This window comes from Oreochromis niloticus, linkage group LG1 (genome assembly GCF_001858045.2).
Source record: "Oreochromis niloticus isolate F11D_XX linkage group LG1, O_niloticus_UMD_NMBU, whole genome shotgun sequence".
Taxonomy (NCBI): domain Eukaryota; kingdom Metazoa; phylum Chordata; class Actinopteri; order Cichliformes; family Cichlidae; genus Oreochromis; species Oreochromis niloticus.
The window spans coordinates 5,526,114-5,553,764 of record NC_031965.2 but is presented as its reverse complement, the minus strand read 5'-3'; the positions used below and the strand labels follow the sequence as shown (position 1 = coordinate 5,553,764).

The 27,651-nt window shown below is 38.5% G+C and overlaps 2 protein-coding genes across 4 annotated transcripts in view; one reads left to right on the top strand and one right to left on the bottom strand.

The window, feature by feature from the left end:
- Positions 1-237: 237 nt before the first annotated feature.
- sh2d7 (SH2 domain containing 7) overlaps positions 238-27,651 on the bottom strand; it is a 55,448-nt gene continuing 28,034 nt past the window's right edge. Inside the window, exons 2-7 of one of the 2 annotated variants that reach the window (XM_005463546.2) lie at positions 18,806-18,980; positions 17,557-17,646; positions 17,312-17,477; positions 9,170-9,412; positions 2,380-3,021; positions 238-2,295 (exon numbers count right to left, since the gene is read on the bottom strand). In XM_005463546.2, the coding sequence (XP_005463603.1) occupies positions 2,251-2,295; positions 2,380-3,021; positions 9,170-9,412; positions 17,312-17,477; positions 17,557-17,646; positions 18,806-18,966 (1,347 nt within the window). In that variant the 5' untranslated portion in view covers positions 18,967-18,980 and the 3' untranslated portion in view covers positions 238-2,250. The remainder of the gene's footprint in view (positions 2,296-2,379; positions 3,022-9,169; positions 9,413-17,311; positions 17,478-17,556; positions 17,647-18,805; positions 18,981-27,651) is intronic. The other variant, XM_005463545.2, reaches the window with a different exon arrangement.
- dapk2a (death-associated protein kinase 2a) overlaps positions 20,221-27,651 on the top strand; it is a 28,347-nt gene continuing 20,916 nt past the window's right edge. The window contains exons 1-4 of one of the 2 annotated variants that reach the window (XM_013266338.2): positions 20,221-20,911; positions 21,156-21,260; positions 22,377-22,598; positions 27,503-27,641. In XM_013266338.2, the coding sequence (XP_013121792.1) occupies positions 21,199-21,260; positions 22,377-22,598; positions 27,503-27,641 (423 nt within the window). In that variant the 5' untranslated portion in view covers positions 20,221-20,911; positions 21,156-21,198. Of the gene's footprint in view, positions 20,912-21,155; positions 21,261-22,376; positions 22,599-27,502; positions 27,642-27,651 lie in introns of those variants that run through there. The other variant, XM_005463544.3, reaches the window with a different exon arrangement.

The window sequence follows — 27,651 nt, the reverse complement described above, 5'->3', positions numbered from 1 at the left end:
ATCTATTAGCATGTAAATATGTGAGCTACTTATTCAGCTCTGTGGCTTGTTGGTCGCTAAGCATGCTGCATGACCATGACAAAAACAGATATGGCGACGTCTTTAAAATGCCAAATAGCATTTTTCCCTTTTTGGACTTGTCCTCAGACTCCCTGCCAAGACTTTAGAGAGCAGTTTTTTAGTGCTCTACACCATTTGAAAGGCGCTCCTCTCTAAACACCACAGGAGAACTTGATACAGACTTGAATTTGACAGTTTAATCAAACTACACAAATAATAATCAACAAAAAACAGGTTTCAGTGATCCACTGTAGAAAGATGTGAACTTTTATAACTACAGTGGAAAAAACCCATTCAATTCAGTTTTATTTTCTTCATATAGCACAATATTACAGTGATGACTGTCAAAAAGCAATTTATATTACACAGTGAAAGACCCAACATTAACCTATGAGCAAGCACTTGAAGCAGGTTAGAGAAAACTCACATCTGCCACAACTTTTTGAACTGATGAGAAAGAGAAAAATCAAAGTTATGACAAACAACAAATAAAATATGGAAAATATGGATATTATCAGTAATATATGAGATGAATGGTCATCTTACAAATTAAATAATTAGTAACTGGCATAAATCTAATTCCAGACAGCACAAAAAATGACCAAGAGATCAGTTCAGTGATTCCAACAAGTGAATGTAAGACAGAGTGTTAATCGGCTGCATTTTTCAGTATCATGGTGCCTGTAAACCATTTACATAAAAAACAATAATTAAAGATAGTTAAAGAATTGAGACCTGCAGATAGCTAGTAGCTATAGCTACCTGTGTTAGCACACTTTATTATTTATTTTTTACTGACTAACTAACTTCTTTTTAAAATCACCCACTGTAGGATTTGGAGTTTTGTTGATTTTGCACTGGCTTCACTTTTTACCCTGCTGTTTGTCAGTTTACTTTACCTAAAACCACAATCTTTTCCCTAAACCTATTATTGCTGGTGTGAGTGGGTCAAGACACTGATGCCAAAGGACACGTAGAAAAATAACAACAGGAGCATTTCTAAGCTCTTCAAAGTACTGGGTGTACTTAGGTATGGTTGTCTCATCTCGTACTGCAGCACAGTTGCCCTTAATGATCCAGGGCCGAGTACGTATCAGTTTGTTTCAGCATCTTGGCTCCTTTCTTGGAGCGGATACACTTTTGAAAAATGTTGTCTCTTCATTGGTTAGGAAGTGGCATACTGTTTTCACATATTTGTTATTTAAACTCAGATAGCCAAGTTTACTATGTCAATATGTCTATTTACTCTGGAGAAGGCTGTAAAACTGAGAAATCTGTCCAAGATGGGTGGATCTATCAGTAGAGCTCACTTCTATCCGATCACAATACTGAATTGAGTTGCTCAGGATATCCTGAATCTTTCTGTCAGTAAGCACTGCCGTTTTGTTGCTGTTAGCTGGCATTCATAAAACTTTGATCTAACATTGTTTGACTCCGACACCTAGAAAATTAATCCTGACATGATGTGACTAGTGATGTGGTTAGCCCATAACCAGCAGCCTCATTGTCAGTTGGTCTTTACTTTACTTTATTGATTTAAATAGCACTCTACACAGGATAAAAACCACAAAGTGCTTCACAATAATGGTCGGAGACAAAGGAGACCACTTGTCTAATCTGCTGACAATAACTCATTGTAATAAATTGTGAGTAAATAAGAATATTTATAAACGTTTTTGTGTGTTACAGCCCTGAGTTTGGTTTAAGAGATCAGGTTTGATTTGAGGATGAAGATTCAAAGGATCTGATGATGTGAGTTAAAACAGGGCTAAGATCAAGACCTAACGTAATGATTTCAAACCTTTTGCCCATTTGAATCCATGGCAGCAGTGCTGAGATTCTTGTCAACAATAAAATGCAAGTATTTAACAGAAGGTGCTACAGATGAGACTTTGTTCATATCCAAGGACCCAACCTCAGGCAAAACCAATCCATTTTGAAAACATTTGTGATTGGCCTTCAGTCCCAAAAAAGCTTCGTCTGTCCAGGTCAGGGTTTTTGTAGCTTTGATTTTCTTAATCTTACCTATGTGTAAAATAGGATTTTTTTAAGCCTCCTATCTTGACTTTATCGCTATCCCTAAGTCACTCACAGCACACAGTCATCTGCATATTAGAACAAATAACCGGAGGAGGCAATGTTCATCTCATTTATATTAAGTAAGGAGGTTCTCCACAACTGATTTTGCATTTATTTCTTCTTATAGTCGGGTAGGAATTTCTTCCACTTCATATTCTGCAGAACATAAGAAAAGTTCACATATGAATATATTGCTGCTTACAGTAAGAACTGAAATACATGCTATTCTTTCAGACTTACACTTTTACTCCAGGTGGACTTTGACTTCTTGGTCTTCATGTCATCCAGTGTCTCATAAGTGTTGCCTTGAACAGTGGCTGCCTCACCAGGGATCTGCTCGTAGGTGTCATCTCGCAGCCTAGCAGGAGTTGTCGCCGGAGGAACCTCAGCATACATGTCATCTCCTTGCTGGGTTGAATGGCTTTCAGACCCCTCAGAGGTCTGGTACAGAGGGTTGGATCTTGATATTTCCTGATCACCTTCCTCTGACCTGATCACGCTTTCATGGGGTGCATGGAGAGAATAGGTTTGGCAGGTAACCTTCTTTACTGGGACAGGCGATGTCAGAGATAGGCTGCTGAGCTGGTTGGAGTACTCCTCCTCTGTGGTGTTGTTGTCCAGTTGTGGTAGGGATTTGCTCCTGCTCTCTACCTGTGTCGACTGAGAGGTTGTGATGCCAGGAAAAAGATCACCAGGATACATTGTGTCAGTTGCATCAACTGAGTCTTTGTTAGACATTACTGCTGAATTTGTGTTTGCCATGATTCCGTCTGCTCTGTATGCGTCCATCTGGGATTTCATTGGATGTGAAGTTGTATCAGGCAAGGAACCACTCAGGGTAAATCCTAGAGGAATCCCTCTTTTTGGTCCTGGAGGCATACCCTTAATAAAAATGAGAGTGACAAAGCTGTCCAATTACACAATTCACTAGCATTTTTTTAAATTCAATAAATTTCATTACATTACATTTTTTTTTAGCACCAGTTCATGACAATATTTCCGTAATATTTGAGAGAAAAGCCCAAGAATCACATGATCTACTTTGACCAAGCACATGGCCACAGTGGGTAAGAAACTGACTGGACTTTGAGTAATTTTCACAGAAAATTTTGGCTTTAGTCTTTTGAATGAAAAGACCAACAACCAGTGTTGGGGAGTAACGGAATACATGTACCGCCGTTACGTATTTAAAATACAAAATATGAGTAACTGTATTCCGTTACAGTTACCGTTTAAAAAGGTGGTATTTAGAATACAGTTACTTTGTTGAAATAAATGGATTACACGGCGGTACTTTCCTGTTTCATACTGTGGCGGGTCAGGACTGTTTGGGTTTGTTTGACAGCTATGTTCTGTTGTTCCAGGCAGCAGCGTTACGGTTGCCATGGTTACAGGGTGACGCGCTCTCTCTGCGACTGTGTGTTTCCTGGGTGAGAGAGCGCCTTTTTGTTGTTGTTGTTGTGCAAAGCTAATAGGCAGAATGCTACAGGCATAGCTCTAAAGAATGTAGCACCATGGGCAGTGTAGTCCGTGCTGCAGGGAGAATGGACTGCCATACCCGTTATGTGTCTGTGAGCAAGAGGAGGGAGAAAAAGACAGTAGAAAAGTCCGAGCTGTCATCGAGCAGAAACGGCAGATGGAAGTATGTAAATATAATAATAACCACTGCAGCCAAGAAGAGTGCCTGACGAGCCCAGTTGTAAGTACGCTATTAAGACTCGACTGTACACTGTGTTCGTGTTTTCCTCCGAAACAATAAGTTCCGTTGGAGCAGCCTTTCAACGCCTCTCTCTGTCTCTCGCAAGCAAAGTTGACCCAAACAACAAAGTAAAGCTATTTTTCGGCTATGAGCCCGACACGGAACCCGACGCGTTAGCCAGAGGTCCCTTTACTACGGTTCGGAGCCGCGGACCTTCAGTAACAGTAATAAATCACACAGCAATAGTACATTCATGTAGTTGTAAAAAGCATGATAATATATTAAGTAATCCAAAGTATTCAGAATACATTACTCTCATTGAGTAACGTAACGGAATACGTTACAAAATACATTTTGGGGCATGTAATCTGTAATCTGTATTGGAATACATTTTAAAAGTAACCTTCCCAACACTGCCAACAACAATGAATTTTAGCCATAATGTAGGCAAAGCATATTATTTTCCATGAAATCAAATGTTCATCAAACGTTCAATTGTTGAGATTTTGTTGTATTTTTATTAGTGCTGTCAGTGTTAATCTCGTTAAAATGACGTTAACGCCATAACCGCATTAACGCGGCAAATCTCCGTTAGCGAGTTAGCGCCCAGTGCGTGGGGCTGCACGGCATCAACGCGTTAGCGCAGTTAATGCATTAGCGCGTTAGTATGGGCTCAAAATGTGGTCATAAATATTTTGTACTTGTAAATCAGTTTTGTACTTGTAAATCAGGATTTGTATGTGTAAAAAGAATTGTGCGTGCGTAAAAAAGATTTGTATGTGTAAAAAAGATTTGTGTGTGTGTAAAAAAGATTTGTATGTGTAAAAAGAATTTGTGCGTGCGTAAAAAAGATTTGTATGTGTAAAAAAGATTTGTGTGTGTGTAAAAAAGATTTGTATGTGTAAAAAGAATTTGTGCGTGCGTAAAAAAGATTTGTATGTGTAAAAAAGATTTGTGTGTGTGTAAAAAAGATTTGTATGTGTAAAAAGAATTGTGCGTGTGTAAAAAAGATTTGTATGTGTAAAAAAGATTTGTGTGTGGACTTAGCCAAAAACCCCCCTGCAAGTTACAAGTACGAATTTTGACCCTATTTTTCTTCCTGTCATCTGATTGGTCAATGTCATGTCAATCACAAATGTAACAATCCAATCAGAGAACAGATGAGTTTGGCTGTCGGAGGGGCACTTTTTTGAACTGCAGGTCCTTGAAGGGTAATACAGTTTGAAGCTGGAGGATCTCTATATAAATATCCGATAGCAGCTAGGTACCCTTACTTTCAACAGCTGCTGAAAGGATAAAGTTGTGGTATGTCAGTGGTTAGAAATACCATTATTACTTTAGGATTAGTTTAACACAAAGTCAGGGCTGACCCGGGACCATTGCTGTGAGTCACAGTGCGCAGCATAAAGGTCCTTTCACATCGGACGCAGGATGTGCTGCTAATGCTAACTGCTAACTAAAAGCAAAGGATCCAGAATTTGTTGTGCTGGCTGCTGAGCTCTGTGGGTTTTTGCAGCAGCTCTACCTGTACTAGATGCACCTGCTCCTTGTCGTTTCTATCTCTGACTTTATGTCCTCTACAACAGTTTCTGGTTTTTTTGCTAGTTCTTCAAATGTTCAATAAAAACATGTATGCTAATTCATAACGAAGAAAGCTTTGTAATGAAGACTGTCATTTCCAAAACACTGCCCCCCCGCGGTCCGCAGCGCTGTTGAAAAGGCTGTGGAAGTCCCTGTATAAAGCACGTAGACCTGTGACACAAAAATCACCAAACTCGGACGACCACAGACTGTTTTCCTTCGTGGTGATGAAGGAAAACGCTGAGTTGGCATGTAAAAGGGCATTTATTCCCTTCAAGGACCTGCAGTTCAAAAAAGTGCCCCTCCGACAGCCAAACCCATCTGTTCTCTGATTGGATTGTTACATTTGTGATTGACATGACATTGACCAATCAGATGACAGGAAGAAAAATAGGGTCAAAATTCGTACTTGTAACTTGCAGGGGGGGTTTTGGCTAAGTCCACACACAAATCTTTTTTACGCACGCACAAATTCTTTTTACACATACAAATCTTTTTTACGCACGCACAAATTCTTTTTACACATACAAATCCTGATTCACAAGTACAAAATATTTATGACCACATTTTGAGCCCATACGCTAGCACCGTGCAGCCTCACGCACAGGGCGCTAACTCGCTAACGGAGATTTGCCGCGTTAATGCGGTTATGGCGTTAACGTCATTTTAACGAGATTAACGCTGACAGCACATTGGGTAAATCAATGTGTGTGAAATTTTAGCAAACAAAGACATTACTTCTGATTGAATCACTTCCAAACTCGTGTCACGTTTATGCTCAGCTTACATTTTTATGATTCGGTCTCATCTCTCCAGAATATTTTCATCTAATTTTTATTCGCTTGAATACATCAGTCAGTGCATTTCACCATAGTTTTATCCTTCTGCATTAATTTTTATTTTAGTCATCATTTTGCTTTCATCAGAAAAAAATGGTCAACAAAATTAACAGTGGATCTGCCAGATGGCAGTACAGCATACTGGAACTATGGATATTACAGAACATATTTAATGTATCTTCTACACTTTAATTTCATTCCATCTATTGAGCTAGTATTATCTATAGGCGAAACTGAAACACTAAGTCTGAGATTTTATTCTCAATAAAATTGAGTAGATTTAAACACCACCTCAGAACAGGCAAGACTTTCTGATATAATTGTGATTTTAGCAAAAATGATATGCAGGTGCATTGTCCTGCTGAAAGTGGCCATCAAGTAATTCTATGGCCATGAAAGGCTGTTCAAGGGGTTCCAAAAAAATAGGTGCTTTCAGCTGGCAGCGATCAGACTGTAGCGCGCTCTTATTAGGCTGTATATCACATATGCAGGAAGCTGCAAAACACCGTTCTGTGTCATATATAAAATTGTGGTTGTTTTGCACGTGTGTGGAGTCGAGTAAGGAAACACATTTTCCACACATTAGTAAACCTTTGTACTTGTTTGTTGAAGTTAATTAAAGCACACCAAACCAGATTCTGTGTACTTCATACTAGAGCTGGGCGATATAAGATTTTTTCATATCACGATATGTTTTTTTTCATTTCAGGCGATAACGATATATATCACGATATAAGCCAAATAACTATATTTGAAATAATCAGCAGCTTGTTTTGATTTAAATATTTATTTCCCATAATAAGTTCAACGGGGTAGATGTACTTAAGGAACATGAGACTTTTTCAGATAAATAAAGGCAAATATTGCAAACTATACAAAAGGCAGCCGCTAAAACGTTTAAGTTTCAAAATAGAACAAACAAAACAGACTAAATTGTCAATTCCACTTAGAAACAAAATATTAATTCTAAAAATAAATCTTAGGTCGTTTTAGAGAAGAACAGACAAAACTGACTAACTTTTGTCAATATCAAATAAACTGAGAACTAAAAGGAAATTCTCAATCTCTCCTTGTTGTATAGTTTAGCTTTTCAAACAGTTTTAACAGTTACTTTAGTCTGACAAAAGCCGAATGACGAATCAGCGCTTTCAGTCAGAGATTGAGCATGCACCGCTTTATTGTATTTCCAGACTTGCTTTCGGCACAATTTACAGTGCGCGCTACTCTGTTTTTTGTCAGACTTGAAATAGCCGAAATACCTTCACACTACGAAACTTCTATGGCCCTTCTGTTCGACAGTCTCTCCGGTATTGGAACCATCATTGTTTTTTTCTTCAATAACCTTCGGTCACGCTCTCGGTTGATTTTTCTCTAGTCAGCACACTCATTTCCTTCATTACCTGGGCAGCCCGGCTGGCTGCTTCCCAAACAAATGCACACGTGCGGCTTGGCACTTGTGCTGTACATAACAAGTCACGTGACGTGACGCTGCGGCTGTGATTGGTTCGGCTCTGCGGTACTTAATTTGGATTGGCTGTTCTTTTTTTTTTTAAGAGCGCAAGAGAGATGAGGCCTATCGCAATAGTTTAATTTTTCTATCGAGAAAAAGTTATTTCTCAATACATATCGTTATCGTTCTATCGCCCAGCTCTACTTCATACACAGTGGCTAAACAGAAAATTCAAGACCACTGTTACCCTGGCCCAACAAAGATCTCTTCAACAGCAAGGCATGTAATAGAGTACATATATATATATATATATATACATATTTTTTTTAATATATTTTTTTTTACTTCTATAGCGCTTTTCTAGGCACCCAAAGCGCTTTACAATTCCACTATTCATTCACTCTCACATTCACACACTGGTGGAGGCAGCTACAGTTGTAGCCACAGCTGCCCTGGGGCAGACTGACAGAAGCGAGGCTGCCATATCGCGCCATCGGCCCCTCTGGCCAACACCAGTAGGCGGTAGGGTAAAGTGTCTTGCCCAAAGACACAACGACCAGGACAGAGAGAGCAGGGGGATCAAACCAGCAACCTTCCGGTTACAGATGAGCTTTCCAATCCCCTGAGTACGGTAACCTAAATACAGGCCTCTCTCATACTGGATGGCAAGACTGTAAGGTGAAAGCATAGCTCCCATCACTGACAAACCAATAAGTTCTAAATGTTATCAGAAAATTCTACAGTAAAATATCAGGCAAGTGGTTCATGCCATAAACGTGTAACAGCTCTCAGGTCCAGAGTTGACAAACAGCGCAGTAACTGTTTAGTTGCAGTTCTTGCTGCTCAAAAGGATCAGACCTGATACTGAAAGGTTCACAGTTTTCTCTTACAGAAATGTAACACTGGATCATTTTTCTCTCTTTTTGGATCAGTGCTTTATTTGTCTGCATTACGGGTTATGTCACATTTTAGGTCATATTTATGCAGGTTTCACAAATTTTCAGTATTACTGTATTTTTTTTTTGGTCCATAATGGTGCTTGTATTGCGGTTCTCATCATATACATATGAAATATAGCTCTCATATTATGTTACTTTGCAATCTTTGTTGTGTTGATGCACAAAATGAGCTTTAACTGTAAAGTTGGATTAAACTGATTTTGTTGTTGGATGCTGCCACTGAAAGCAAACATTTAATTATTGTGAAAACTGTGTGGCATACCTGCATACATTAGCATAATTTGTATATAAGTATGCACGTGCAGTGTTTTACACAAACTTTCTCCTACATGATTCTTGAGCTACTGAATAAAATTAAATATAAAATTGTAATTCCCTAAGAAGTATTTTGAATATAAAGCTTTGTATGAGGTGAGATGCACACTTTTAATTACATGTTATGTAATTACAGCACTTATAATTCTGTATTCTTCAAAAAGGACACTTCAAGCGTCCAGCTTACCTGGGAAAGAGACATTGCATCCACAGACACCGTCCCCGTCAGCTTTCTGGCTGTGGATTTGGGTGGTAGTATGGGTGGCTGCACTGCAGGAGGGTCATTTTGCTGCTGAATCCTTTGATTAGTACCCATATGGCTGTGATGATCACTTTTCTGATCCCACAGAGTCCGCAGTGCCTGCACGCTCACCCCAGACATCTGTTTGGTGTTATAGTTCACCACATCATACAGTTCATTTGTGTCCACCTGAAAATCATAAGCAACATTATTGTCTAATAATAGCTTCAACAAACAAAACCAGACAGATGTGGAACTGACATCAAATTCAGTCACATGTTAAGGTATGATTAGCTTGTGGAGACCAGACCGCTGTATTTAAGGTTTAGACATTAGACAAGATTAAGGTTTAAGAATGAATTTGCTATTATGGAACTAAACATGCAAAAAATTACAAGAACTTGACTGATGCAGTAGGAATGAACATCTGGACCTTTGCTAGCAACAAGAACTTTTGAACCAAGCTTTACATATCCAGGGATGGAGCCATGTGACCAGTGTTATGATTTTTCATAAACTTGGTGGAATAAAAAATAGCAAGCCATTCTGTTTATCAAACAGTGTTTGGAAGACTCTGTTGCACTAATATGGTCTCAGAAAAAAGAAGCATTTGGGAATGTGTTCCTGTCCAGTCAACAAAATAAACTGAGAAGCACCCGGTAGTTTTTATTAATGCTAACAATTTTCAGTGTTGTTGAAGATGTAACTAAAATGGCCAACTACTTCAGGGCATTAACACTGAATCACTGGAAGCCATTTACAAATACTGTTCTAAAAGTGTAACAGTTTTGTAATGTGTTATTTTCATATCCTACATTTTTTGTTCTCTTCCTGTAAAAACAGATGTCTTATTATTATTGAATGGAGCTTTATGCATTTAGTTGCTGAAAGGTAACAAAACATAGAGTTGTGAAACAGTAAAGGAAAAAGGGAGTAAACACCTAGTTTAGTTTCACCTAAAAATGGCAACTTGCAATTTTTATGTTGCTAATAGTTTTTAATGGACTTTTCTTTTATTGATTAAAGTTTCTTCAGCTCTTGTTCTGTGACAGTTATGAGTTAAACTTCTATACACAACAAAATCCGTCAGTTTAGGCTGAAGTGTTCTTTGGCTAGAAGCTGCTGTGAAAGTGTCTCAAAATGTCAAAGTGTACATTCATGATGGCTTGCAGGTGGCAGCAAGTGCTCTAAAAACTGAAGTGACGAAAGACTAGGCTACACAGAAAATGGACAACATACAAGCTTCATCAGTGAGTAATGAGGACAATAATGAACAAAGCTTGCTTCAAAATGCAAGTGAACAAAGAAGGAGGGTATAAAGCAAACAACTGATAACAAGTAAAAATGCTGACATATCTGCAGTCTAACATCCAAAGCACTACAGATGAATCTTGCTGCTCTGAACACAACAGAATGTCAACAGAAAAAATTCTTACTAACATCAAGGGAGAAGTTTTAAAAAACAAATCAAAAAAAGACGTATCACCTTATCACCAAGAGAAAAGCTGAAGTCAGACATAACCGAAACATACTCGTCATCACTTGCAGACAATTTAAAGGAAAAGAAAAGGGAAGGATGACACTGACATTATGAAACTCTATGCTGACATAAGAAGTTACGTGGATTTGAGACAGAAGCATTGATGCATGTAAGGCAGTAACTGTTTTTTCAAAATCATATATAAAAGGCTAACAGGTGCTGATGGAGATATCAGTGCAGATATCAATGGTTCCACTGCAGCACAATATCATGCTGCAGTGGATCCATATATTGCATCAAAACAAGTCAAACTGTGCAAAAGAAAAGAAAGCAAAGGGAAATATTACAAACTCTGGAAGAAGAGCATAAGAAAGAAGCTTATAACGGAGAAAGACTGCAGGTTGGTCGTATCCAGTCAGCTAAGAGCGCACCACACCCATGTGACAGATCCATGGGATCTCCATCTCCTGCTGTTGCTCTACTAGCACAAACTGTTCAGGACAGTATAACGCTGAGCAGACTACCCACACCGGAACCAACAGTGTTCAGTGGTGAGCCAATCCAATAGAAAACCTCCTTAATGTTACTGATAGACCAAAAGGGCATCTCTGCTGCTGATAAAATACATTTTAAAAAATCCATTGGTGCACTGTAAAAAAAAATCCTAATATAAAAGTATTTTACTGTGTATTTTACAGTTTTGTTCTGTTCTTCTAGAATATCATTAAATTTACATAAATAGACTGTGATTTCACATTTCAAATGTAAATTAACGTAAAATCACTGTAATGTAATAAAACATAATTTTCTTGTTTTTAAATGTATTTGTCTGTACATATGCATATTTAGATTGTTAAAATACATTCACAAATGTATCATGATTTCACAAATATGTGTCCGTTATTTGAAAGATTGAACTGTTAAATTCAAATGTAATGCTATGGAAAAATATATAAAATGATTCTCATAAACTGTTTTTACATCAAATAATTAGGGCCCGAGCACTGAGAGTGCGAAGGCCCTATTGTATCTGCTCTGTTTATTATTATTATTATCATTATTATTATTATTATTATTATTGTTATTATTTTATTTTATTTTATTTTATTTTCATTGAAATGAATTGCCTTTTTGAGGGCTTTAACATGCTCAAAAACTCATGAAATTTTGCACACATGCCAGGTCTGGTGAAAAATTTTGTATTTTAATGGTTTTACATATGAGCACTGGGAAATGGCTCTAGAGCGCCACCTAATGGGAACAGGAAATGTCATGTTTTACACTTTGGGGTACAGTATAGTGATGGGTGACATCTGCAGCCTCAAATTTCTCCAGGAAAGCCTTAAGGAGTTGGTCTTGGGTTACAGTGAAAACTGTGAGTTTTCACAAAAGGGTGTGACCTCAGCAGCATGGCGAACATTGATGTCTCGCCATGAAGAAACAAATTAGTATAACTCAATGAAATCCAGTCTGATCAGTACCAGACTTTACAGGCATGATGTCAGACCCTCCCTGAAAAGATTGATGTGCCCATTGTCAGGAATACGCAGAGCGCCACCTAGTGGCAACAGGAAATGTCATGTCTTTAATTTTGTTGTACTGATTTTCACAGGTTCATTGTGGCCACCTCAAAAGCGGTGAATATCACCATCAGTCCCTCATGATGCTTCAGTGTGAGAATTGTGACTTTAAACCGAACGGCGCACCCTGGTGGCAACACGGTTCACCATGAACAATTAAGTGGCTTTTGAGGAGCTTGGAAAGTTTAAAAAGTCTTGAAATTTGGCGCACACCTCCAATGTGATGAGGGCTATCTTATTATGTGATCATTTTCCTTGAATAGCGCAAAATGGCTCCACAGCGCCCCCTACAAAATTTCAAAACATCAGCCCCTGCTCTGTGTTTTATGTATGAGTCTGAAACCTGGTAAGCTTATAGAAGATATCAAGATGTACAAAAAAGTCTCTTGGAGCAATATCCCAAATACAACAGGAAGTCAGCCATTTTAAAATTAATGTGTAATGTTGGCGTCATTTTCCCCTCTTTTCAGGCACCGTACTTTGACGAACTCCTCCAAGGGATTTCATCAGATTGACACGATCTCCTGTGTGTGGAATCTAAAGACCTTTGTGATCTTAAATTGCGAAGCTTTTTACGTTCAGGGAAACGGGGTGGTCATGGCGGCACGTGGAGTTTAAATCACTCGCCAAAAAGCAGTAATCTGCTATCACTCAAAAACACAATGTCCAATCTCTCCCAAAGGTCGCAGGTATGATGAGACTCGAGCTCGGAAATGTTTGTTATGCCATTTGTCAGTAATGGTTAGAGCGCCACCTAGTGGGACGACTATAATCATGATTCAATGAGATGAAATGTTATCTGGTGGTTAAATGCATGAATTCCATCAATGTGACATCAGATTGGACGTGCTGGTTTTAGGTGTTGGGCGTGGCTCGATGCGGGGGGGATGCGAGGGCCCTCATAACGCTGCTTGCAGCTTTAATTATTATTATTACTGCTGTTTAGGGCGATCGTGGCTCAAGAGTTGGCAGTTCGCCTTGTAATCAGAAGGTTGCTGGTTCGAGCCCCGGCTCGGACACTCTTGGTCGTTGTGTCCTTGGTCGAGACTCTTCACCTACTGGTGATGGCCGGAGGGGCTGATCGTGTGATATGGCAGCCTCGCCTCTGTCAGTCTGTCCCAGGGCATGAAATCCATTATTATTTAAACCAACTGTTAACTCTATATTTCTGTACATTTAAGCATTATTATTCATATTGCCACATTCATTGACCTTGTTTATAGGTAATTTCATTGTTTAATCACATTAACATGTTCCTAATTTAATGTTTAAAAGCACTTGAAAAAGGCAAAATCCCATGTAAAATTAGAGCAACAAACTGTATTGTCATTACTGAAAATAACCGTATTTTTATGAGAAAGTAATTTTCTGTTATTTTCTGGTATTATTTTGGCGCCCCAGCTGCCAGAATATTACTGTTTTTCTAGGATTCTTTTTTTTTTAACAGTGTGGCCCCACTCGTAATGTCTACAAGGCATGTTCTGGAAAACCATAATCAACAATACGGTCAGGCATTTGTTTTTCAAAGAGCATTTAGAGAGAAGCTATCAAACCTGCCGAAAATGCAGACGAAAGATCCCAAAGGAACTTTACAGACTCCATAAATGTTAGCAATGCCTCGTGTAAAGGGCCTGGAAATATTGAATGACAGTGAGAAAATAACTGCCTGTTACAAAAGCTTTAATGGAAGTGGAGAGTTTCCCAGTTTCAGTGACGTAGTGTCATTCCTGTTGTTGAAAGCGTCTGGAACCCAATTACCTTCATCTCTGCTCTTTGCCCAAGTCACGCAGCGACAGTGAGAATCTAAAGGACATTAAAAGGACCAAGCACCAAAACAAATGTACACTGTGAGAAGACATCAACCAGATCACATGGGGAACACCAAACTCACATCAGCTTCACAACTGCCCAAACCTCATAAAAGGTCTCTAGAAGACAGAAGGACATATTTGAGGACTAATAAGCTGTGTTATGGTTTTTTGACCTCCTAAGACCCGAACTCTTTCATGGCATGCATTTTTAATTTCTCTTTGCTATTTGGGCTGATTTGGACCTGATGAATGTAAAAACAAAGAATTACTTGATTTTAATTTTTTTTACTACCTGATTTTCATTTCTGAGAAAAAATCCACATGAGGACATTCGTTTTAAATTTCGATAGAACAGTGGCAGTATAATATAAATGGTGGATATCAGGCCCTTGTACAGCAAAATTTTGTATCTTGGTCTAGACATCCCAAAACGTGATGTCCACATATGTGGACGCCAGGTCCTAGGAGGTTAAAGCAAGGTCAGGTGTGAAGGATTGTCAACACTGTGACATTTCTGTGAGAAAGCACAGTAAAACACTATCTGGTCTCCATGTGAGGGGTTACACCTCTGCAGCACACATCCACCTCCCTCCTGCCTATCACCAACCACAGATTAACCCCTCAATAGTGAAATAGGTCTCCTGATTGGCTACAACTGCCCCAGAGCACTAGCACCCAGACGAGTGATACTTTGCAAAGACGATGAGGGTTACACTATTCAAACATTTAGGGCGGAACATAGTTGTTGGTTTATCATCTTCCTTCAAGACAGACATGGTGAAGACCTTCTCCCATCATGTTGGTATATAAGAGATCCCTCAATGACCTGTAACACAGTGTGGAATACTGTCCACTATTGCATCCAAATACAACCCACTGGGATGTATTACCACCCATCTTCTCAGTAGAAAAAGAATCCTGCAAGAGATGTCAAAGCACAGGATGGGATGACCCATTGCCCGAACATCTGAAACTATGGTTGGAGCAATGGAGAGAGGACCTTGCCAATCTAGAGATAGAAGGATAGCCAGATGTTGAAAACTTTGGACAGGTGATGAAAAAGGAACTGCATCCTTTTTAGATGCAAGCACCATTAGGTACAGTCAGTGATTTTATCTGAATGTTAAGAATGAGGATGGAGATGTTCACCGTGCTTTCATCATGAGAAAATCTCATGTTTCTCCTACAAAGATGACCTCTATCCCAAGGTCAGAATTGGCAGCAGCAGCTGTCTCAGTCACATGGAGTAACATGCTCAGATAAGAGCTGTGTTACAGCAATGTGGAAGCACTGTTCTGGACAAGCTCTAAAGCTGTGCAGAGCTTCATTATACATAAATAATGAAGTACACCGTTTTCGCACATTGGTTGTAAATAGCACGCAGAAGATACACAATAGCACAACACTGCAACAGTGGTTTTATATGGTTTTATGTCCCCTCCAGTGATATACCATCAATGAAATCTGGCTACCGGCTCCCAAGATTAAGTCAACTGGTTTCATCCTACACCTGTCAGTGTGTGGTCTGTTGGAGACCAAGTAAACCTGTGGAAGATAAAAGAATGAGCAATCTCCCTACAGAACGAATGGAATCCTTCCCACCCGCCGCTCATTGTGGTGCCACCTTTGAGTTTTTGTGGTGTAGATTGATTGGCCCATTCATGACCAAACAGGGATGCAAGGAACACAAGAAATACGCCATGCTGTTTACATGCTTTAGCTCTTGTGCTGTTTATGTTGAACTGTTATGAAATCTGTCGACTATTGCTCTCGTCAGTGGTTTGCATTGCTTTTTTGCACTATGGCGCTCAGTCAAACAAATTAAGTGTGACCAAGGAATCAGTTTTATATGTGCCAGAATGAAATGAATGCAGCTCTGGTGACGTTCCTCATAGAAAACCAATGTAACTTTGCTTCTCTAGGAACTCTATTGTATGAACCCACGGTAATCATAAACAGCACACAATCTGAATCATCCAAATTGCTTGGAACACTCACTAACAGTGATGATACAGTGTTCTGTAAAAAACTGTTTCAAGTTACAATGTATGTACAATATTAAATGATATAGTTGGGAGTGTAAATTGCCTCCAATGCAGTGTGCTGTAAAGGTTTGTAAGTTTTGAAATGCGGTTATTTCTTATTTAAATGTTTAGAGCCTTCCTATAATAACAAATGTCTTATTTTGAATGGAGCTTTACACTCATAAATGCAGAAAGGTAATAAAAAAGTCTAAAACAGCAAAGGAAGCTAAAGGTTACTGAGAGAGAACAATGAAATAAGGAGAAACAGGGAGAGTAAACAAGGAGTTCAGCTTCATCTAACATGGCAGCAAGGTTAAATATGTCTGCTACATGTGTTTAATAATTTTGGTTTTTTGTATCTAGAGGACTTGCTAATTTTCTTTTGTTGTTGACATGTATGCTGGTCTGTGATAGTATGAAGCTAAGCTGCAGAAATAAACAGAGTTCAGGCTTAAGTTTTCTTCAGCTGGAGTCTATAGTATGAGACTGAACATGGTGACATAGGCTACCAGAAGTTGGTTCAGCCTGGCAGTGTGCTAAAAAGAATACGGGAACAGAGAACAGAATTTCATTTTTGAGGAGAAAGGCAACGACATTCCAGATATTTCAGATCTGCTCTCAGATGCAGAATGGAAGGCAGATCTCGCATTTGCTGGTGATTTGCTTTTCTACCTCAGACACTGAACTTGATTTCATACACTCATTTCTTTCTCACAGAACAGGAAAGCAAGAACTGAAAAGAATTTGTGTTTTTATTACGCATAATTGTAACCTCTTTTTAAGATTATAAAAAGACAAGACAAAAAGGCAACAATCCCAGTTTCTCATGTGGCCCCATGAGGAAATTAGTTGTGCAGCCCTGGTTTACATCTTAAAGAGGTTGTCTAAGGTCACAGTGAAGTACCCATTAATTTCAAGCTCCATATTACTTTGGGGAGGTGGGTGGTTCAGGTTAAATTCATCTTTTTACTGGGCCTCTCAGTTCATTGTGTGGTAGTGTAATAGATATCTCTTGGGTTATTTCCTGTGTCATATAGTTCATACTTCCCAGTGTTTTCCTAATTCTGAGATGACTGCTTTTGGGCTTCTTTTTTCTGCACCAGCCTAATCAAATGGTTTGCTGTTTGGTTCATTCAATCTGCCTTCTGTGTCTTGTGCTTGGGTTCCACTTCTATAAACCCTGACAGCCTCACCTCATTACAGCTGGAGGTCAGATATTCTCCAAAGGGCTGGATGGCGCTGACCTTGTAGTGTTGGATCAGCTCGGTGAGACTGCCGTATGTCTGAGAGTCTCCTGATATGATAAAATGTCCATCTTGATTTTGGGTGATAACAAAATGGCGGCACCGGTCATTACCCCTTGGGAGAAGGCAGAGAGAGGAATGAGGAAGAATACTGAAACAGTTTAACAAGGTTCAGTTGACATGATTTGCCTTACTTGTAGGACAGGATGTAGCCAAAGGCTTTATCACTGAGACGAATGAGAAAACATCCCATAGTTTTATCCCTCAGTAGATCCTCTGCTTCCCTGCAGCGGAGAACAAAACAGATCCAACTGAACAAACCGGCAGTCAAACTGGATTTGAAAATCTCGCTGCCACGTCATGAAACTATTCATTTCACTCTTACATCACCCAGAAAAGAAAGCTCTATTGATGCTGAATACAGAGGTAACATTTTTCACGCTCTAAGCAAAATCCCTTGGAACCAGGGACACTCATCTTCTGCTCTGTTCCTTTCATCAAGAACCTTTTGGTCATTAATGTCAACAGACTTGTAGCTAATGCACTATAACTTATAACTGAGTCACTTTGGATTCATAGCTCTCGACTCGTTTTTATGTTGAATGGCAGTTTTTAAGAAGGAGCTTTAATCTAAATAGTATGACATGAACAAAGACAATCCATATTTTACCTCATTTTTGGCTGTGATATTAATTAATATGGAACAGAATATTGGCTGTTTTTTATTTTCTGAATAAAACTAAAGCTAAACTTTTGCTTTGAAAAAGTCATTGAGGTAAAAATGTGGGTGCTTTCAGCAAAACATATTTAAGTATAAGAAAAAAAACCTCTTAGTGCATGTACTGCTGCTACATCACTATCTAAATCCCTATTTTTATCCCAATCATTACCAGTGAAAAGTAATTAAAAATGGATTCTATCAATCCTAAAATAAATCAGCGATACAAATACATAATATGTTCACCTATATGTTTTTCCCTCGTCTAACACCAAGTCAGCAGTCCTAATGTGAGGTATAAGGTAGCATGGAATGAAAATGATATTCAAACACTGCGTTTCCTCAGTAGCTAGCCATAAACACGGACAGTAAAACCACAATAGTGATGGGAGATATTTACAGTAGCCTTTAAATAAGTATTCAAATGAAATCCCAAGTAAGTACTACGTGATGAAGCCCCAGTAAAGCAGAAATTCTTAAACTTCCTATGAAAAAAGCGTAGTTTCTTTTCATGTGCTGATGCATGCTCAGTCATCTAGATAAGGAAACCCCAGAAAGTTGATTCTGTTTATCTGGACGTGGTGTTCTCAGTGGGAGAAATGTTTGGTCAGTCATCAAAGTGACTTCTTCACTACGTCCAGATGAACAGAATCAGCTTTCTGGGGTATCTTCTCTTCACTATTCTCTACATGTCCTGCAGCAAAGGTCTTTTGTATGTTGCTTACTTTCTTGTAGCAAGACCTTGAAACCAGTCAGGGAAGTTTCCATTGTGCTGGATGAGCGGTGCCTGTGTCTCAGTAAACCATCGAAGCACCAGCTCCTTCAGGCCCCCTCCTTCCTGTGGTTCCATATTCAGCTCAACACCCGACCTCTTCTCCATCCACATCCATATGTGAGCTGCTGACAGAGCACAGGTGATACAGTGTGCATACTCTCTGCTCTGATGTAATATTTCTAAAGGAAGGAGCGGTGCCTCATTTGACTACTTCTGTCTCTCATCTGAATCGGGGTATTGTTTCAGTTTATCTAGTTCATCTGCCACCAGCTTTTCTGCCTCACATTGCACAACCACTTTCATTTTACTATCTGTGTTCCTTGTTCCAGATTGAACTTTAACAGCTTGGCCCAAAGTAAATATTTCATTTGGTTTGTACCTTGGATTAACAGATCTATACAAAAACACATATAGCTTTACAAGACTTTTTTTCCCCATGTTCCTTTTTATGGTTTCCAAGTACACCCAGTCTCACTCTGTCCCACTCAGCCTATATAAAACTACTAATGTCACAACTTAAAGTACATTATGTGCACTGCATGCAAAGTATAGAAGTCAAATAGCTACACTGTGTGTGTGCTATGGTCAACAATGATAAAACTTTAAAGACTATTAGCGAAAAGCAAATGCAGCAAAGGGAGAAAATAAGAGAATCGGTAAAAAAAAAAAAAAAAAACATACAGGAGGATATTACTGAACATACAATACAATACAAGACCTACTGGAAAGCCTGACTATTAAGATTTCAAAAACATTTTCGCAAGGGGGAGCTTAATAACTACAGTTAGACTCTAATTGACTTGTCATTTTGGAGCAGACTGAAGGGTAAAAGGCTAGGAAAAACAAAAAGTAACACTGATAACAGGGATTACAAAATAAAACAGGAAAAGAAAGACTAACAACATACCTACCCAACGCCTCCTCCTTACCTCTGTTCTGTTTACCTATAACAGACTCAACAGTGTTTTTACTTTATAAAATTTATATATTCTACTGCTTATTGAAAACAGAACAGAAATATGAGATTAAAAAAAAAGCAAGTACTGATACTGCAGAAAGAGAGAATTAAAAATCTGGGTAGAATAACAATTATATCCCACAACTGATGCTGTAATTTCCTAACATTTATTATTTATTACCAATCTACCAACCCATCACATGTCAACCTGGCCCTAGCAGGTTATAGGTGACATGGTGAATGATGAAGGTAAAGATGTAGCTACAGCTTAATGAACAGTTCTTACTTTAACTACACCTATCTATCTACAGTATAACCATAACTACAGTATGGTTTGTGCCTTCTTTCTACACATAATATTTACACATATTTTTTCTCCTTTCCTTTAAAACTGCTTGATAGCTTACCTCTTGTTCTATTATTACCTGCATTGCATTGTAAGTATATATTTCAGAAGTATTATTAGTATTTGGAGGAAAATTACACGTGTTATTTAGAGAAGTTACTTGGGAAATTGCACCATACGTTACTAACTGCATTATGAAGAGCTATCAAATCTTGCTAAAACAGTCCACTCATAAACGTGAAATAGGACTACTGTGTATTTGTTTTCATATGTTACATGTGTGACAACATGTGTTAGAGATTCAGGCAGACCGAACAGGTAGTTCACTTAAGAGAAGACGATGGAATGAAAAAGCTCTTTGTCAGCCTGATATATTAGTTCGTGTCTGATTCAACAAACTGATTCAACAAATTCGATGTTAGCATCTCAGTTTTTACTGGTTCGTTTTTCTTTAACACGAGCTCACCATTTTTATCACGTTAATCTTACCCAACGCAAATATATCGTTCAGATGCTGTAACTGAGCACAGTGTTTCTCTGAATACAAGTTGTATCGATATATAACGACGACATTTATTTCCAACTATAGGAATTTTGTGACATAAGTTCCGAGACTTTTCTGTCTGACTTCGTGATCTGTGCAGACCGCTGCAGCCACAGACACAGGGACACGGGGACACAGACACAGGGACACGGGGACACAGACACAGGGCATGACGAGGAGGACGTGAAGTCCACGAGCACAGAGTTACGTATGTTTTAAAAACGCGGACACATTTTACATTATCGTTGTGTAGCGTCTGTCTAGCATGACACGCTGGAGTTTCTGTCATCTGTATTTCCAGATGACACAGGAAACTGCGTTGGTTATTTTCGGGGACAGGCTTGCTTCAAAATCTTTTTGCCCTTTATTATTTGTAGATGGTTTTTTAAACTTGGACCATGTTGTTTAAATAAAGCGCGCAATTTTTACGTGTTATTTAAATGTCATTTCAGGACAGACAGAAATACAAATATCAAACTCGGGACTGCAGCAGTAATGGATCTATTCAAGCAACAGAAAGTGGAAGATTTCTATGAAATTGGTGAAGAGCTTGGCAGGTACAGACGTGCACGGTTTTTGCATCTGTTTTAAATGTAGTTTAATGAGTAACTGCGGCTTGTTTAATGTAAATCAGAATGCAGATAGTGAGACTGATGGATTGAGAACAGCAGCATATTAACTACAAACTCAACCACCAACCAGAACACCAACTACTTCAACGTGTATTCTCGTGTTCATTTAACTGCTCAGCACTGGTAGTCCTGGTGTAGAAAATACAAGGCATGTTTGCAGAGTAGACACCTACACAAAGTACACTGGGATATTTTTCCAACTTGACTTACATTGCTGAACGGCATTAGCTAATTAGTTACTCTTCCACAGAGTTATGTCTGTGCTCTAACAGTATGGAAATGACACTGGGTCATTAACTGCACCAGTGAAAAGTCTTTTATTTGTCTTTGGCTGCACACAGCTTCCTTTTTAGCTGATGATGCTGACACACACTCTCTAAATATCAGGTGGTTTCTAAAAGTGATCAGCTCTATTTCTGAGAGAAGTGAGAAACAAAGTTGCATGTGTGGCTTTGCTTTTGTTGCTGTGTGTTGTGAGAGTGAGACAAATGTCATGCACATCAAACTGCTTTTTAAAGGACTTGTTTATATTTAGCAGAGGTTATATTTGCTCTTAGCCTGGCTGCGGAGCAGGAAGTGGAGTGTCAGCTTACAAACCATTGAAGTGAACCAGGAAAAAAATAGATGGAGCTGCACGGTCATATAAGTGAATTTGAATGTTAAATACTGTACATGACCTGTGGTGTAACTGTGCAGTTTGTTATAGAAAATGTTCGTCATTTTCAATATAGATGAGGAAATTTGTGGGGTGCATTTTAATTAGTAAGGAGTCAAACAAATAACTAAATTACTCATTGGTGTATTTTAACATAACTCTAATTTTGCGCAGTCAATAAAGAGACCTACAAATGTTGTAGTTTCCATAAACTTAGTAGTGCGCCAGTCTTTGCCAAATATTTATGACGGTTATATGCAGTCAATAGGACTGCACCCTTGTTTCCATCTAAACCTGCAGATATGTTCATGGTTCTGCATGGTAGTTAATAAGTGATTTTTTCAATGATCTTCATTTGATTGTGTGATTTCCTCTCTGTGTTTGAGTGGGCAGTTTGCCATTGTGAAGCAATGTCGAGAGAAAACTACAGGTTTGGAATTTGCTGCCAAGTTTATCAAAAAACGGCAGAGCATGGCCAGCTCTCGTGGAGTGCGGCGAGAGGAAATAGAGCGAGAGGTAAACATCCTCCAGCAGATTCAGCACCCCAACATCGTCATGCTGCACGACGTTTATGAGAACCGCACTGATGTGGTGCTTATCCTGGAGCTGTGAGTAGCTAATTATAACTACTATAATTACTCAAAGATTATTACGGAACTAGACTCACTTTAGGTTAAAAAAAAAGTGACAATTCATTTAGATTATCAGCTTCAAGAGACAGAAGAAAATAATTAGCTTCTCTAAAATACAGTGCGGTGGAAAGTCTTCATGTATATTCTATATTTTGCAAGACATGCATGTTATAGCAAACTCAGAGTTGGTGGTAACAAGTGTGAAAGTCAATATTTGATATGAGATTTCATGAATAGAATAGGAAGGTCATTTCAACACTATTTATTGGATATCGGCTTTCTTTTGTTCTGTTCTCTGTCAAGATCATCCCGCAGTGCTTCAGTAATGTTAAGCTACAGTTTCTGCAGAGCCCATTTCTTATGAGGCTGCAGAAGGATCACCTGCAGGACCATAAGACAGTTTTTTGCTGGATTTTTCTGAAGGACATGACTTTCAGATACTGCTCGTCTGCTGTATATAGTTTTTTAAGCCCATCATTTCTTCTTTTCTGCTCTACTTGTCCAGTTTTCTCAAATGTTTTTTTTAAAGAAAACACTGCATGCTAGGCTGAGATACAGTGTTGTGAAAAAGCATTTGACACCTTCTTGATTTCTTTTTATCATGTCTGCTAAAGTTGCATGTTTTAGATCAATATTAGACAAGGATAACTGGAGTCAATGTAAAACAGTTTTGAAATTATGTTTTCATTTATTAATGGAAAATAACTACCATTACCTAAGTACCTACCTAAAAATTAGTTGATTGTATTAATTTTGTCCCACCCTTGGGAACACGCAAGTCCAGACTTTAACTAACATCCACAAACGGACAATTAGACGTTCTCCTTCAGGATTTTTTGGTATAGAGTAGAATTCATGGCTCCATTACTGATAACAGGTTGTCTGGATCCGGAAGCATCAAAGCAGCCCCGGTACATCACACTACCACCACCATGTTTGCTGATAGTCTTTTATGACTTGCTGTTTTAGTTTTATGTGAGATGTAACAGGATGCAAACCTTACAAAAAGTAAAACATCTGTCTTTTTAGTCCATAGAATATGTTCCTCCAAAATTTTTAGGGTCATCAAGATGTTTCTTGGCAAATGAGATGAGCCCTTGTGTTCTTTTCCATCAGCAATGGTTTTCACCATTGCTGATGGAAATCTACCTTTTTTTTCCCCATTTCTTATTACTGAATCATGAACACTGATCATAGGTGAGACAAGTAAGGCCTGCCGTTCTTTAGATGTGGTTGTGATGTTGAAACATGTCCTTATAATATATGTTGCCTAGAGGTGACTACTGAAGTTAAATTGGTACTGTATAAGTGAACATCATGAAAGCAAGACTATCAAAATAAAACAGGAAGTAACACACACACTGAGACCCAGACTAAGACACGTTAACTTGATAAAGGGGCTGGAGAAAGACAGGGAGACATGACTGACTGGGAAGAAAAAAGGACGAAACACAGAGAGACTATTAACATGAAGAGAAACTCAGGGACCAGAACTAGAGACATTAACTAGCCATGCCAGGGAAACCAGGAACCTGCAGAGACAGGACATGGAGAAACCAGACAGACACAGGGACATGACCGGGGAGAAAAAAGGTTACAAAACATGGAGAAGAAAAAAATCTTTAAAAAGAAATCATTTGATATATGAAGCTATACACTATATTATATATTTTAGATATTAAGTATATTCACTACATTGCCAAAAATATTCACTCGCCCATCCATGCAATTGAATTCAGGTGTTTCTGTCACTTCCGTGGCCACAGATGTACAGAATCAAGCACCTCGGAATGCAGACTGCTTCTATAAGCATTTGTCAAAGAGCAAGTCGGTCTCAGGAGCTCAGTCAATTCCAGCGTCCGACTGTGATAGCATGGCACTTGCCCAGACATAACATTTTCTGGCTACCAAATATTCACAATTTTAACTGTGTGTGAAAAGTTTGGAGATGGTCCTCTGTGTTCCAATATGAACTCAGTGATTCCTGAGATTAGGGACAAAACAGGTTTTAATTTTCTAAAATATATTTTTTGATTTTTCAAAAACATATTTACATATAATTGTTACACAAAGTTTTGGCTGTCTGCCAGTCTCCCAGGTGTAACATTTTTTAATCATTTATGTTTTTGCTGGAGAAGTGCAAGGTTTTTGTCAACACCGTCAGACACAAAGAAACGCAAAAATATATATTTTAAATTAAGTTGTTTCGGCTATTTTGACTATTAGCAGCTTCTCTGTTCTACTGTTTATGCACATATGTTTTCAAACTAATTATACCACGTTTAAAAGTAAGATTGTTTTGACTTTTTATTATTAGAGTTACAGTCATACATGTTTTCAGAAGCTTGTATTTAATCTCTATAAGAAACAATCATATTTAGCAGCGTGCAAATTACACATTTATTGAGAAAATTATGTATTTTTATTGGAAGATCATGAGGGAGGAAAATATATGGTTCTCCAAAAGAGAAAAATAAACCAAAACTCCATATTATGGAGTTGACAAGGTGCTGACGGTGGTGACACACTAGTAGAAAACAAGATATTATTTCTTTCAAAATGACCATTAAACCTTAACAACTTACGTAATATCACAAGACACATCATAACAATTCTGTTTTTGCACATGTCAAGTTCTACATCTTAATAGTTCACCAGCAAGTAGCTGCCTGCTCCTCCTTGATTCCTAAAGTTCTCTGTGGTTGCGTGATCCTGCTGGACTTTCTCTCCTCATGTTTCTCTGTGCTTGTTTCCAAAACCTTCTCTTCTGCCTTTTTTCTCTTCCTTTCAGATCACTGATGTTCTTTATTTTTCCCTCTTTCACTCTGTTTCTCCATCTTTCCCTTTATGAGAAACTCTTTCTTCAACTCAGGCTGGCTGTTAATTTTTTTCTCCTTTTTTAATCCTCCCCATTCCTTCTCTTCCGTTCCTCTACTGACAGGTTCCCCTTTGCCATTCTAGCCTGAAATGTACCATCTTGTAATTACTATAATTTTTCTGAACCATATGCATTTATACAGATTAAGGATGAATATTCACAACACAATTATGTATTAAGCAATAGAAATGCTATCCGGTCTTTAAGTCTGCTGTCATTAGCCATTTCCAGGTCCAAACTCCGCTGCAGATCCGAAAGTCAAAGGAACTCTGCAGCATCACTGAGAGTTACAAACTGTCTAAATTATTTCATCTTTAATGAAATGATCAGTGTGGCTGAGTTAGAAGTTAGCTCGCTGGTTTCCACCTACATTCCAACATAAATGAAGACAGAAAACTAAACAGCAGTGACTTTTGTCGGGTTACTGAAGTTGGGCTAGCTGGTATATAATGATGTGCTAGGTGATCACTAGCGACACAGCTATGTTAGCATAACATAAACACGGTGAAGCTGAAGGATGAATGCTAACTTTTTTCCACCTGATAAAAGTTAATGCAAGAGTTTCTGATGCTTAGGCCAACAGTGATCACTGACTGTTTTTAGGGGCTTGTTCAGATTGAATAGAACAAGATAAAAACCATTAAAACATTTTAACAACACAACAGGCTTAATAAACACAGAGTAGTTTGGGCCTGGAAGCAGGATTCATACATCATCACTTAAAGACCAGCTCTCGGGGCACAGCTAGCTCAGTAGATGCCACATGATCGGAAGGTTGGGCATTCACATCCAACGAACAGCGGCTATCCTGGATTTGTAGCTGCCCACTGCATCACTGAGTGAATGGGTTAAATGCAGAGGACTCAGAGGATTCAAGATAAGGCAAATATTCGACACATCTGTAAAGCAGAAATATCAGTAAAATACACAGGAAGTAATATGACTGAAATATTAATAAAAATAACTTAATATAATTGATGAATAGCACACTTTTGTGGCATTTGTCAACACCATTAGAAAAAGGGTCAACACCGTCAGACAAAAATCCTGATGGTGCTGACATCTGATGGTGCTGACAAAATACCCTACTTTCTCTCATAACACATGTTTTTCTGACAGAAGCCATCTTGTTTTTCATCATTTGCTTATGGCTTCTACAATCTACCTAAATGAAGCTCTTTTTACAAAAAAAAATCATTAACTCTTGCATTACATCGACTTTGGTGTTGACGCAGTATGGTTGTGACACAGAGTTTTATCAGAAAGGTATGCAATAAATTAAATTTAAAATTTTTTTTTATCACAGCAGTGACCTCATGGCATGTGTATCACAGGAAGTGGTAAAGGGGTCCTCAGAGCGTAAGCTACCCACAATAATTCCTGATTTTTTTGTACTTTTAAAACAATCTGATGGTGTTGACAAAAACTCTGGACACGATTTTAATCACTTAAAAAATATGTAAAAATAAATTTTCAATTGCATATTTTGATATTATATAAGGTATTGACTTAAATACTTAGTGACAAGAGCCATGATGTTTAATTTTACATTACTTTTAATTTTTTTTCTGTATTTTAATTACACCTGCTTCTGGACAATGGATTTTTAAGGTACTGGTAATGTATTGTACTATTTAAAGTAAATATATATATGTATAAAAAATGCAAAATCATAGTTTTCTTGTATAAACATTGCCTTGGTTTGTCTTTTAGTCAGTTGGGTTAACATTTGTATGCATATTTTTAACCCCAAAATTGGGTTTTATCTGGCGGACATGTTTTGTCCGCCAGATAAAACCCAAGAATCACTGAACTGACAGAAGAGCGGCGACTGCAAGACAGGCCTACTTGTCCGGCATCAGTGGGCGAGTAGGCGTGCTCATTGAATGTGTGAAAGGTTGTCGGACAGTATGCTCCTGAAGCTATTCAGTGGGAAATGAAGGAGAAAAGTATAAAAAGAGATAAACCGGCATTTTTTACAGTGATTTTTTAACCCTTTCAGAGTCTCTGGTGGTGAGCTGTTTGATTTCCTGGCCCAGAAGGAGTCTCTGAGTGAGGAGGAGGCTACTCAGTTCATCAAGCAAATCCTTGAGGGGGTGAACTACCTTCACGCCAGAAAGATAGCCCACTTTGATCTTAAGGTTTGTCCAA